General features: G+C 51.4%; 4 protein-coding genes across 4 annotated transcripts; 1 reads left to right on the top strand and 3 right to left on the bottom strand.

Annotated features, from left to right (window-relative positions):
- Positions 1 to 3: 3 nt before the first annotated feature.
- BDV17DRAFT_261902 (transcription factor domain-containing protein) lies at positions 4 to 3,171 on the top strand. The gene is made up of 4 exons (XM_073757708.1): positions 4 to 75; positions 143 to 458; positions 512 to 1,709; positions 1,772 to 3,171. The coding sequence occupies exons 2-4, from the start codon at positions 392 to 394 to the stop codon at positions 2,943 to 2,945; spliced, it is 2,439 nt and encodes an 812-aa protein (XP_073616306.1). The 5' UTR covers positions 4 to 75; positions 143 to 391; the 3' UTR covers positions 2,946 to 3,171.
- A 428-nt stretch (positions 3,172 to 3,599) lies between these two features.
- On the bottom strand, positions 3,600 to 4,978 carry BDV17DRAFT_75690 (nuclear transcription factor Y subunit beta). Its single transcript, XM_073765092.1, has 4 exons — positions 4,593 to 4,978; positions 4,224 to 4,334; positions 4,041 to 4,168; positions 3,600 to 3,964 (listed from the first exon to the last, which is right to left on the bottom strand). Exons 1-4 carry the CDS (start codon positions 4,747 to 4,749, stop codon positions 3,704 to 3,706), a joined length of 657 nt encoding a protein of 218 aa, XP_073616305.1. The 5' UTR covers positions 4,750 to 4,978; the 3' UTR covers positions 3,600 to 3,703.
- A 2,144-nt stretch (positions 4,979 to 7,122) lies between these two features.
- Positions 7,123 to 7,684, bottom strand: BDV17DRAFT_290781 (putative prefoldin subunit 2; the record flags this gene model as incomplete). The annotated part of the gene is made up of 4 exons (XM_073761984.1): positions 7,123 to 7,155; positions 7,219 to 7,411; positions 7,497 to 7,587; positions 7,645 to 7,684. 4 exons carry the CDS (start codon positions 7,682 to 7,684, stop codon positions 7,123 to 7,125), a joined length of 357 nt encoding a protein of 118 aa, XP_073616304.1.
- A 3,587-nt stretch (positions 7,685 to 11,271) lies between these two features.
- BDV17DRAFT_75629 (putative oligosaccharyl transferase subunit Dad1) lies at positions 11,272 to 12,305 on the bottom strand. The gene is made up of 3 exons (XM_073765091.1): positions 11,909 to 12,305; positions 11,641 to 11,813; positions 11,272 to 11,520 (listed from the first exon to the last, which is right to left on the bottom strand). The coding sequence occupies exons 1-3, from the start codon at positions 12,173 to 12,175 to the stop codon at positions 11,454 to 11,456; spliced, it is 507 nt and encodes a 168-aa protein (XP_073616303.1). The 5' UTR covers positions 12,176 to 12,305; the 3' UTR covers positions 11,272 to 11,453.
- Between the last annotated feature and the right edge of the window lie 7 nt (positions 12,306 to 12,312).

Here is a 12,312-nt window from a genome sequence, read left to right as displayed (position 1 = left end):
ATCCGGAGCCACTGCCAGCCATGATGATTCTAACAACAGCCGCCCTTACCACTGAGAACGAGGCCAGCGAATAATGTGAGTCATAATAAGTACTTTTGTGACTGATTTATAATACCGTCTATGTTAACTATAGACTGCCCAGTCCAAATCCGGGCCTGGAATCCGCTCTGCGTATCACACGTGACAGGCCCGGGGCCCCCGCCTTACTCTTATCGCCCGCTCACTTTCCCGCTCGCTCTTCCACCTTCTTTTCCCTCCAATTCCAGCACAATCTCATTCGAGATCATGTCATGAATCTTGCATAGTGGCACCGCTCCTCAGAACAGCTGCCGTGTTCACAAATAATGAAGCCGCGAGTTTGCGGACCTGATCCCTTCGTCAATGCTCGGCAATGTCCTCTGTCGCGCAGCCTACCGCTCACACACCCTCCGGTAATGGTGTAACTAAGCGCAAGTCAGGTGAATACTTAGCAAACCCAATCCGGTTCGCTCCTAACTCATGCGCTTTTCAGGCTCAGCAGCCTGCGTTCACTGTCATCGCCGCAAAGTACGTTGCGACGCTCGTCTGGTAGGGATACCATGCTCTAATTGTCGCTCCGCGGGGCAGTCCGACTGCCGCATCCATGAGAAGAAGAAACGCCTGGAGGTGCGCTCGATACTAGACCCGGTTCCTATCCGCTGTCGGCCCCCTAAAAATGAGCAAGCTCCCAAGTCGATATCTCCTTCGTCTCCCGCAATAGATTCACCCAGTGCGTTCACGACCGCTTTCCGCGCTGTTCAGCCGGGTATCGCAACTGCTAGCATTCCGAGTCGCGCCCCAAGTGTCCGAAGCCCTGGTTCTACCTATGATACCAAAGGCGTCGTCAACATCGCTAGTAATGCCGCTAGATATCAAAATGTTCCGCCAAACTCAGGTTCCCCGACATACAACCGCCCTGCGGTCTCTGATCAGCCCGAAGGGGAGTCGCGTGCGGACAGTGAGAAAAGATTGGTGAACCTGATTGATGAAGAGGCTTCAGATAGTCGGGAGATTCAAAGAGGTGTACGAGCGATCTATGTCGGACACGAACTTTCAAACATGTCGTTTCTGATTCGCCAGCAACGGGACACAGGCGATGATGTATACCATTTTGCCGGGAATGAGATTCCTCGGCGGCAGCTACGAACGGGCCACGATCAGCTACTGATGGATGCCCTTACGCTACCTGAACCTGCTCTTGCTGATGAGCTTGTGCAGGCGTATTTCGTCCATGTAAATCCGGGCTATCCCATTGTTGAAGAGGACCTGTTCATGACTCAGTATCGCAACCGAGATCCGGCTGATGCTCCACCAATCCTTCTCCTGCAGACCATTTTACTTGTCGGTGCTCACGTTACTCGCCCCAAGGCCGAACGCGATGCGCTCAAGGATATCTTCTTCCGTCGTGCGAAGTGCCTGTTCGACAACAGACTGGAACGAAACCGAGATATCTTGGTTCAAGCCGCACTTCTCTTGACCTGGCATTCGGACGTAGCTGATGACGATGTGTCCGCCAATGCACATTACTGGATCGGAATAGCTGCTAGGATTGCCACTGGGTTGGGGATGCATCGCAATCCGGTGTGCAGCAGATTCGTGCCTCGGGATCGCCGAATGTGGAGGAGACTCTGGTATATCCTCGTGCAGTTCGATGTGATGGTGTCTTTGTCGTATGGTCGACCGCAAGCAATGTAAGCAGATAGAGTTTCACCTTGCTACCAGTTGTCAATGTGCTAACTCAACTCCGGTTCAGAAACCTTGAGGATTCCGATGTCTCTCCATTAACGCATTCGGATTTCGAAGGCTGCGGTCCTAATGTACAGTCTGACTTTGTTATACACTTCTCGGAACTGTGTACAATGATATCGTACATTGTCCGGGAGCGTTTTGGGCTTAGAACTAGCCCTGAACGTCGCAAAGCTGCTCTTCCAGAAGCTGATGAATCATTGGCAAATTGGTCACTCAGACTTCCTGATAGCCTACGGCTACGGGCATCGGATATGGATCCCTGGTCCGCCATGCTCCATCTCACCTACAACAACTTTCTGATTCTCCTCCATCGACCTCATCCAAGGGCTTCGGCATACTCAGACGATTATGGCCCGCACGATGCCGAAATCTGTAGTGCAGCTGCAGGTGTGATTGCCTCGATCTTTGAGGAACTCCGTTTGCACGATCGACTCAAGTTCCTCTGGTACTCTGGTGTCCACACGCTCTTCACAGCAATGATTCAAGTACGGGTCGAGCTCCGGTTTTCCAACCCAGTCCTCGCAATCAATGCCCTTCGTCGCTTTGATTCGGCTTCATATTCCCTCCGCGAGCTGGCCCAGTTCTGGTCCCATGCTAGCACCATTCTACGGCTCTTTGAGGAATCCAGACGACTTCAAGAAGACCTCCACAGTACAACCAGCGACAGAGCCCGGCGTTTCAGCAACCACACCACAAACAACGGCACTACTATTTCCACCTCACCTCAAAAGACGTCCAACATCACCCACACGACAAACCTCAACAACAACGATAACACCGACCCATCCGCACCCCCAAACCCCACCATCCCTCCAAACGGCCAGATCTCCTATGACGTCCCAACCCCCGACTCCACCACCCAGCCGCAAAACCAAAACCAAACAACCCTCAGCCCTCATTCTCACCACACAAACGCTACTACTGCCACAACAACAACAACCCAACCATTCGACACCTGGATCCCCTCTAACATCAATAATTTAACACCCATGGACACGGTCGAGAACCCCCGCGAGCTAGACTGGCGCCAGCTCTTTTCCTTCTCTGATCTGGAAGGCCCGGTCCTTCCTTCGGCGATGGAGGGGATCACGGAGTTAGAGGATGAGTGGCGGCAGATTTATTGGCAGGAGACGCCAATGTCGGATCTTTTGCATGATGGGGGGTGGATGCATGGGTAGTCTCTACTGCGTGCGTTGAGGAGATTGGGGTAGGGTGGTTCATTCAATTATACATATTTCGAAGTATATTTTGACCTTTAATGATTTCGTGCTGGGACCTTTCTTTGGCTCTGGGTTTGTCTCGGCGTCTTTCGGTGTTGGTCTTGTGCCACCTGTTATTGATAATGGGCAGTGTTTACGTGGACATGACTGAGGACTCCATTCATAAATTTACACTTTTCCTCAATTTGCTCTCAACCTACTATGTGTAAACGAACATAGAGAGACTCATCGTAGCCCTAACATATAATTGCTATCTCGTATTCTATCATAAAAATTCCATCAAGCGGCCTCCCGCATATTGGTCCAAACGTGAAGATGAACGAAACAGTGACGAACTTTCTGCTGTAAGCCAGCGTACATCTTAGAGATGGGGGATAAATCCTAGCGCGGAAAACTGATGGTAAAGAGACAAGGGCCAGTACAAGCAAGAAAAAGTAAAAGCGCTGAAATCCCGACAGTGTCTGTCGTGTTCTGCCTCGGTTAAGAAACTCCGGTGTATAAGACCCCATAATACAATACCAAACTGCTCAAAGCATAATCGTGATGCTACTCAATGCTGCAGGTCAAAAACCGTTTCGTGCAGGGCACTCTTGTCGCACAAGAACCTCCGCCTCAGTCTGATAGCTGCTTAAGTAGTTGAGCGCCTTACAGAGTTCTGACAGCCTGATTCAAGTGTGGACAATATGGGCCCTGCATGATTCTTCTGTTAGCATAGATTAATAGGATTCACCCCCCGCTCCGTTGTGGCCCGGGCCAACCATGGACGGATATCCATAAGTTGAAGTGTCCTGCTCAGAAGGATCCAGGCCTTGGTTTAGAATGCCACCCGTGCTATCAGCGGCATCAGGGAATGCTCCCCCAGCGGCTGCACCTGGGCGGCCAACCGAAGGACCGGCGCCAGCCCCGCCAACAGGACCGCCTCCGGCATATCCGCTACTTGGTGGTCGGTTCTGATGCTCTCCTCTGGCAGATTGAGTCTGAGAATAGTTAGCGGCTTATACCCTAGCACACAGGTCTTCAGAGAGTCGTCCGAAGACGTTGCACAAGTCTTACCTCTCGGTATTTCGACAAATAGATTTTGAGGGCCTCCGCATAGTTTTCGAAGCCAAGCGAGGTCATAGCAAACAGGATATCCTCTCCGTTAACGGTTTTGCGCTTTTCCTGTTGACACTTTTCGGAAGCTTTTTCGAAATGAGTATTTGTCAGGTATTCATTTGTGAAAGACTATAAACCCACCTTCGCTGGTGATGAACGAGATAAATTCGCTCACACACTCTTGCATGCACTCTTTGGCTTCCTTTGCGATCTTTGCATTCTCCGGCAATGCTAGCTTCATGATACGCGCAACTGTATAGCAGGTATCAGCATTTCATAATGGTGATTTTCCAACCGACGCAAAGCAGGACAAGGCAAGACATCAGCTCTAGCGCACAGTATCGGAGATATCGATAACATCCAAGTGAGTTGGGTACATGGATTTGAGAGCATGGACACCTGCAACGATGGGGAATTGCTCGCACGATAGGGCAAGTAATAGACCAGCGGATAAATGCAAGGTACGCGCAAATCAGACGAACAGAAGAGCTGCAAGGGGACGCAACTAACCATTTGCGATTGGTAACCACCTATCTTGCTCCTTCACCTCGAACTCTCCTTGACCCTGTGCTTGGGGATCTTGTTCCTTGTCCATTTGCTCTTGCTCTTCACCTGATTGAGGTTCCTGTTCAACTTCAGGTTCCTTGGAGGGCGAGGTCGACGACATGATTTTAGCTGTTGGAGGAAGTGTAGGCGATGCCGCTTTAGGAAAGAATGTCACTGGTTAAGCTCTGTTGGCATCCACGTCAGAAGTGCACACCACGCGATGGATTTTCAAGTTCCAAGGGTCATAGACCAAGGGGATAAACGCGTGTATTCCGCTGGGCAGCGAGATGCTTCACAACAGCCTGAACAGGGACAAAAAGCAGTGGTCAGGGCGTGTGGGGGATTGGCAACGCGTCCATGACAACTCTGTCCTAGCGGTGTAAATGGGATGCGGAGACACTCTCATTCGCCGGAGAGCATATGAAGATGCGTTAGGTTACCCTTTAGGACCCTTTATTTTTATTTCACTATTCTTCTTATTGTTTATTGGGCGAGAAAGGATGGCTTGATGCCCAGGGACGGGGATATCGCGCTAGGGTTCTGGCAACACCGAAACGCCTTTGGGGCGCGTCTGGGGGACTTAACTTACAGAAGAGAAGGGTAACGTCAGCGAAGCGCTCCAAGACGGGAGATCGGGAGTAACGCGGACGATGCGACACGGCAAGTAACTAGCGGGCCAATTGTTTGCAGTGGCACGTTGCGCAGGTGGGAGACCGTGAGGTTGGGCTATTCTTTAGGATTCGAATGCCTGTGGAATAGATCTGGCAGAGGGAGTAAATAATTGGCCTGCTGGAGGAGATAGGGCAGGTAAATTACCTTACTGGAGACGGCCGCGATGCGCGCAAAAGGCAATTGGCGAACCAGAAGTGCCTGGCTGAGGAGCACGATCACTGGCTGATGGAGTTCCCAGGTACACGCGAAACAACGCCGTAAACTCCGCGGGAGTCTCGAGATGGCTGCTCTCTAAGCAAGAGGAGAAGACCGATGACAAGTGATTCGGTAATTGGATGAATTGGAATGGGTCTCGGAGAGGGGGAGAAATGAGAATGGAAGAGAGAAAGGAGAGCTGCAGGGGAGAGAGTAATTGACTGCTGGTGAGCATCGGAAGGCAGCGAGGCACACCTCTGACAGCCGCGGGACATTTCAATACGGCTAGTGGGGATATTCTGCCGCTGAATCCGGAGGGAACTGAGGTGGGAGAGTGGATTGGTATTGTACTGTATCGTAATTCACGTGATTTGTGGAAGTGAACTCGATCCTCTACAACTTGACATCATCAACTCCCTGCTTGCGGTAGAGTGTCATTGCTTTTTTGGATCTTTAATATGGAATTTTTGCCTGCCGTCAACAGGTTGAGTTTGACCGCACCTGTTTCATCCACTCTCAAACAAAGGCTGCAGATGGTTCAAGTCTTGACAGCTCACATCCTTGGCCTCCAGGGATCGCCTTATGGCGCAGCAGATGCCCTGTCAGTATCGCCTGTGGCCTGAAAATCTCCGTCCGCTATGGCTCGGACGAACTGGTGGATCCCAAACAGCCTTCAGCCTTCCCACACCTTGTTTCTGCTTACAAGGATCAAGGTTGATTCGGACATCCAGCAGCAACCCCAGTGGAAATATCTAAACAACAAAAAGCGAAGCTGGCAGCCTCTGGAAGGAATTCCTGAAGGTCGACAGCCTGGAATTTCACTGCCCGATGTTGCCGTTACTGCGAGATATCTCAGCGCACTTACTGTTTGCCTCTTGAGAAATACGCCTTGCTGATCATGAGGTGTCAAGAGATCGAACTTGCCTCATCTTGACTGTCAGAGATCTGGGGCTCATGTGAAGCCACCAAAGACGGCACTTCAATTGCTTCTTCTGGACTGCAATGTGTACCGCACGTACGGAGCATCTAAGAGACCTGGACCCAATGTCAAGATTCCAGCCGCACAAGGCCAGCTGCAGCCAAGATAAACAGACTCTTGACAAACACTCACAGATCGCGTGATCAGTCTTGTTCAAATCGCCAACTCAGTTGAGTCAGCCTACAATGTCAGCCTAATTTATGCATAGGCGCCTTAACACGGTTGGCCAGGATGACGCACCTACTAACTCGGATGGGACTCATGAGGTAATACTGGATGAGATGATAGATAAAAACTTTGTTCTCGAAGAACTAATGCAAGAACGCATCGCTTCAGGCGGTCGACTGCTATTATGACGGAATATGTCAATTATGCTTAGCCTTGACCTTTGGGCATGGGTGCATTGGATGGTCTAGCCCTCTACGACCTTCCCACCATGATTTCACTTTGAAGAACAATCATGGAACTTTGAGATCCCTGGATGAACAAGTGCAGATACTCATGTGCCCCATACATACAATACACTATAACCAGATTCCTAGTACGCCTTTTCGTCTCCATGTAGTCGCAATCGGGGTATATAGTACATTCAGCTGAGATAGAGCGATATGGCGCGAATAAGGGGCTTTTTCATTCGAAAGACGTCTCTTATGGCTGCACAACCTGAATCTTATTCTTTTTCTGTCGCGCCAAATGTCAGCATGCCCCTTCATTAGTATATCCGGCAGAAGCCAGTTCACAAACCTTCCAAACATCCAGCTCCGACTGTTTAGTCTTGTACTGCTTCAGCAATTCCTCCAGCACCTGCTTCAAACCATCCGAGTTTGTCTTCAACGATGGCAGAACATCGCTGACTGTCCGCTCAACCAAGACTCCATTTACCATCCGAAAACACGTCCGATCTTGAGGGAGCGGTTCCAGCGTATCGATCACGAGTCTGCGGGCAATGGCAACCAATCGCATCAGCAATGATTCCCTAGATATGATGTTTCCAAGAAGTCTCCAGCCGGATCAATGCTCACTTGTGCTCCTCGGCCTCCTGCTCGATATCCCCGATCTTCTGGGCGAGCTGCTGTAGTGTGTTCTTGAAGGTTGTGTATTGCGTCTGAAGCTCTGCGCGGCATTAGCTTCGTTTCGAGAAGAAAAGCAAGGAACGTGTCCAGGATGCACCTTGCTGCTTCTTTGGATCGATCTGTTGTTGACTGGCCATTTTGCCTGTGTCTGGTATGGTTTGCGCGGCTTGAGTGCAAAGCTGGAGCGTTATGCGGGGCGAACTGTTATCGGTCGCTTTTTGGCCAGGCCAGACTGAGCACAGCGAATGGCTCTCCCAACTACAACAACGATATGCAAACCTCTCTATAACAGGATTGAAAGAAGTAAATCAGGGCCTCGTTGGAATTAACAATCAAGAAGTCATGAACCATGAAAAAGAAGCTGTGTAGCCGCTTGCGCATAAAGCACGTGATCTCAAGATATGGCGGTGTTTGCGCTGTTTGACTCCGCATATTAAGTCCGCGGCCTCGATTCCATCAATGACTTTATCAACTCCCAGAAGGGCGATCCTTCTGTGAAAACGAACTCTTTCACCTTTAAAGACATACTATAGTATACATTTCTATCTCGATAGATCCCTTCGCCATGGCCTCCAACGAACCCCCGGCAAAGCGGTTCAAAAGCTCGAACCTCCCGCCACCACTTCGCGATGCAAAGCGCAAAGACATCGACAACTGGGAGACAAACCGGATGCTGACATCCGGAGTCGCCCAGCGACGCGACTTTGACGGCGACTTCGCGCCCGAGGATGAAGAGGGCACTCGTGTCCATATGCTCGTCCATGACCTCCGCCCACCGTTCCTCGATGGCCGCACGATCTTCACCAAGCAGCTCGAGCCTATTTCGGCTGTCCGAGACCCGCAGAGTGATATGGCTGTCTTCAGCCGGAAGGGGAGCAAAGTTGTGCGGGACCGGCGACAACAGCGCGAGCGGCAGAAGCAGGCGCAGGAAGCTACTACTGTTGCGGGTACTGCGCTGGGGAACCTGATGGGTGTGAAGGAGGATGAGGGGGATACTGCGGTTGCGATGCCCGTGGAGGAGGTTTACAAGGGCGGTGGGAATAAGTTTGCACAGCATATGAAGAAGCAGGATGAGGGTGGTCAGAGCTCGTTTAGTAAGAGCAAGACGCTTCGCGAACAACGAGAATACCTACCTGCGTTCGCTGTTCGAGAAGATCTTCTACGAGTCATACGGGATAATCAGGTTATTGTGGTTGTTGGGGAGACGGGATCGGGGAAGACGACACAGCTGACTCAGTTTCTGTATGAGGATGGGTACGCAAAGCATGGGATGATTGGATGCACGCAACCTCGTCGAGTGGCTGCCATGAGTGTCGCCAAGCGTGTGAGCGAAGAGATGGAAACTGATTTGGGAGATCTTGTTGGATATGCCATCCGGTTTGAGGACTGCACCGGTCCTAACACGGCCATCAAGTACATGACTGATGGTGTTCTCCTTCGAGAATCACTGGTCCAGTCCGACCTCGACAAGTACTCGTGTATTATCATGGACGAGGCACACGAGCGCGCGTTAAACACGGATGTTCTGATGGGTCTCTTGAAGAAGGTTCTGGCCCGGCGAAGAGATCTGAAGTTGATCGTCACATCAGCAACCATGAACGCTGAGCGGTTTTCGAGGTTCTTTGGTGGCACCCCAGAATTCATCATCCCTGGAAGGACATTTCCCGTCGATGTCCATTTCTCTCGCACGCCCTGTGAAGACTATGTCGACAGCGCGGTCAAGCAGGTCTTGGCTATCCATGTTTCACAGGGTCCTGGGGATATACTCGTTTTCATGACCGGCCAGGAAGACATTGAAGCAACGTGCGAACTAGTTGATGAAAGGTTGAAACTGCTGAACGATCCGCCAAAGTTGAGCATTTTACCTATTTACAGTCAGATGCCAGCGGAGCAGCAAGCGAAGATTTTTGAACGAGCCGCTCCGGGGGTACGGAAAGTGATTGTAGCGACGAACATTGCCGAAACCAGTCTGACGGTCGATGGTATCATGTTCGTGGTGGATGCAGGCTACTCGAAGCTGAAAGTGTACAACCCCAAGATGGGTATGGACACTCTACAGATCACGCCAATTTCACAGGCAAACGCCAACCAGCGCTCTGGAAGGGCAGGTCGGACGGGCCCTGGCAAAGCATACCGCCTGTATACAGAGGTTGCCTACAAAAACGAACTATACCTACAAACAATCCCCGAAATCCAGCGGACCAGCTTATCCAACACCGTCCTTCTCCTCAAGTCCCTCGGAGTAAAAGACCTCCTAGACTTCGACTTCATGGACCCCCCACCCCAAGAAACAATCTCAACCTCCCTCTTCGAACTCTGGTCCCTCGGCGCCCTCGACAACCTAGGCGACCTCACCCCTCTAGGCCGCCAAATGACCCCCTTCCCGATGGACCCCCCCCTCGCAAAACTCCTCATCACAGCCTCAGAGCAATACAACTGCAGCGAAGAAATGCTCACCATCGTCAGCATGCTCTCCGTGCCCAACGTCTTCTACCGCCCCAAAGAACGCCAGGAGGAATCCGACGCCGCGCGCGAGAAGTTCTTCGTACCGGAATCCGACCACCTCACCCTCCTGCATGTCTACTCGCAGTGGAAATCTAACGGCTACTCAGACCACTGGTGCACGAAGCACTTCCTGCACGCGAAGACCCTGCGCCGCGCTAAGGAAGTCCGCGAACAGCTCCACGACATCATGGTCGTGCAGAAAATGCCCCTCGTCTCTTGCGGAACAGACTGGGATGAAATCCGCAAGTGCATCTGCTCGGGGTTTTACCATCAGGCTGCCCGCGTCAAGGGCATCGGCGAGTTCATTAACCTCCGCACCAGCGTTAGCATGGCTCTCCACCCGACTAGCGCCCTTTACGGCCTCGGTTACGTCCCGGAGTACGTCGTCTACCATGAACTCATCCTCACGAGCAAGGAGTACATGTCCACCGTGACTGCCGTCGATCCACATGTAAGTCACACCACCTCAACCCCCCCAAATCCCCTCCCCAACCACCTCCCCAACCGAAATAAACTAAACTAACAAGAATCCCGATCCAGTGGCTCGCAGAATTAGGCGGCGTCTTCTACAGCGTAAAAGAAAAAGGCTACTCGCACCGCGACCGGCGCGTAACGGAGCTCGAATTCAACAAGAGGATGGAAATCGAGTCCCAGATCGCCGCGGACCGCGAACGCGCGGCTGCCGAGAAACAGCGTGAGATTGAGATGACGGAGCTCTCGAGACGGAAGAATAAGGTCGAGGTTGAGGTTGGTGGGAAACAGACGCCTCAAGCTGTCAAGGGGAGTGTTGTGAGGAGGCCGGTTGTTTTTGGGAGGCGCGTTGGGGTTGGGGTTTCGGCTTCGAGTTCGGGGTCTTCGACGCCGGTGAGGAATAGTAATGGGGTTGGTAGTGCTGATACTGGTGGGGGAGGGAGTGTGGTGAAGAAGCCGCAGGTTAAGCGGAAAGGGGGGCGCGCGTTTTAAGCCCTGGAGCTGCGTAGGTACGTACGTATCTACATTGGTGGTGAAAGACCCGTTGACTGCGTACTGTCTTTTCATGTCAGGTCATGAAAAGTTGGAAAATGAAATATAGATCTAGATAATATACCCCATTCAGTCGTTGTGCTTGTCCCTGGCGTCTCTCTATGGTTGACGGTTTGTGATTGTAAAGCCAAATTAAATGCTCTTTTCCTATACCCGACAAATTTAACGAATACGCTGTGATACGAGATATGAGTATCTAATCGCCGCAACTGCAGGCATATAAATAAGATCGTTCAGAGGTCGTCAAGCCGGAGAAGTCCGTAGGGAATGCTCCAGCTTAGACAGCCCGTTCAACCCTCAGCACCCCGTCCCAACGATCCTATAGCGAATACAAAGATGCCAGGCACCTATCCTCCACCATCTCATCTAAGTCCATCCTCAGTTAATAAAGTTAATACAGAAGAAATGCAGGATCAGACTGCCGAAAATGTAATCCGCGAACGCCCTGTACATCACGAACCATTAGCACACTGTGTCATCCAAGGAAACAACAAAGCCATCAGAAGCGAAGGTAGTTTAAACAACTCAATGTCAATGCCAGAAGACGATAAGAAAAGAAACATACCTCTCATGCGAAACACCCCCGCTTCCCTCCCCACGCAAAACAACAACCTTCGGCCCCTTCAAACTCTTACCCCCAACCTCTGACCCTGAAGAACTCGTCTGCATGCGCAAACTAGCAGTAAGCACGAACTGCCCGACGGCAGCAGAGAAGCCACTTAGGAAGGCGTTGAAGGGCTTCACATAATCAGACGATCCAGTCAGCATTATCCTCACCAGAACAAAACTGATATCGGAATCAAACAAGAATGAGTATCAAAGATAGAACATACATAATTCCCCGCAAGCACACAATAAGCAAACTGCACACCACCAACAAGTACAAGGAACGCCATAAAGGCGTCTAGGAGCATTGTGCGCTGCGGCGTGGTGGACAGGTACTGGTGCCAAACATGAACGGCGATATCGGAGACGGAGGAGTTCGCGGAGAGCGTCTTGGGGCCTGAGGAGAGGACCGTGATGTTTGGTGTTGGTGCTGTTGAGGCGGATGCGGAGGAGGGTGTAGGTGCGGAGGGGGCGGAGGCGCGTTTTGTGGGCATTGTGGGTGTTTTTTTTGCTCTCGCGGGGGTTCTTGTAGTATATAACGGTAGGATTGGGTCAATTGACTGTATCGGAGGTCGGGAGGGGAGTGTTTGATTGAGTTGGAGAGATGGGTCCGACGGAGCTATGGCAAGCT

The sequence above is a fragment of the Aspergillus undulatus genome (genome assembly GCF_047715775.1).
Source record: "Aspergillus undulatus strain CBS 261.88 unplaced genomic scaffold BDV17scaffold_20, whole genome shotgun sequence".
Classification (NCBI taxonomy): domain Eukaryota; kingdom Fungi; phylum Ascomycota; class Eurotiomycetes; order Eurotiales; family Aspergillaceae; genus Aspergillus; species Aspergillus undulatus.
This window is presented reverse-complemented; position numbering and strand designations above follow the sequence as displayed.

Excerpts from the sequence above, each read along its gene's own strand:
- BDV17DRAFT_261902 (XM_073757708.1), top strand. The coding sequence starts at position 392 with ATGTCCTCTGTCGCGCAGCCTACCGCTCACACACCCTCCGGTAATGGT. Across the intron at positions 459-511 it reads TGTAACTAAGCGCAAGTCAG|GCTCAGCAGCCTGCGTTCAC; the intron begins GTGAATACTTAG and ends TGCGCTTTTCAG. Across the intron at positions 1,710-1,771 it reads TATGGTCGACCGCAAGCAAT|AAACCTTGAGGATTCCGATG; the intron begins GTAAGCAGATAG and ends ACTCCGGTTCAG.
- BDV17DRAFT_75629 (XM_073765091.1), bottom strand. The coding sequence starts at position 12,175 with ATGCCCACAAAACGCGCCTCCGCCCCCTCCGCACCTACACCCTCCTCC. Across the intron at positions 11,814-11,908 it reads GTGTGCTTGCGGGGAATTAT|CCCTTCAACGCCTTCCTAAG; the intron begins GTATGTTCTATC and ends GATTATGTGAAG. Across the intron at positions 11,521-11,640 it reads GGGGGTGTTTCGCATGAGAG|GGCGTTCGCGGATTACATTT; the intron begins GTATGTTTCTTT and ends CGTGATGTACAG.
- BDV17DRAFT_75690 (XM_073765092.1), bottom strand. The coding sequence starts at position 4,749 with ATGTCGTCGACCTCGCCCTCCAAGGAACCTGAAGTTGAACAGGAACCT. Across the intron at positions 4,169-4,223 it reads CTCGTTCATCACCAGCGAAG|CTTCCGAAAAGTGTCAACAG; the intron begins GTGGGTTTATAG and ends ATTTCGAAAAAG. Across the intron at positions 3,965-4,040 it reads ATTTGTCGAAATACCGAGAG|ACTCAATCTGCCAGAGGAGA; the intron begins GTAAGACTTGTG and ends AACTATTCTCAG.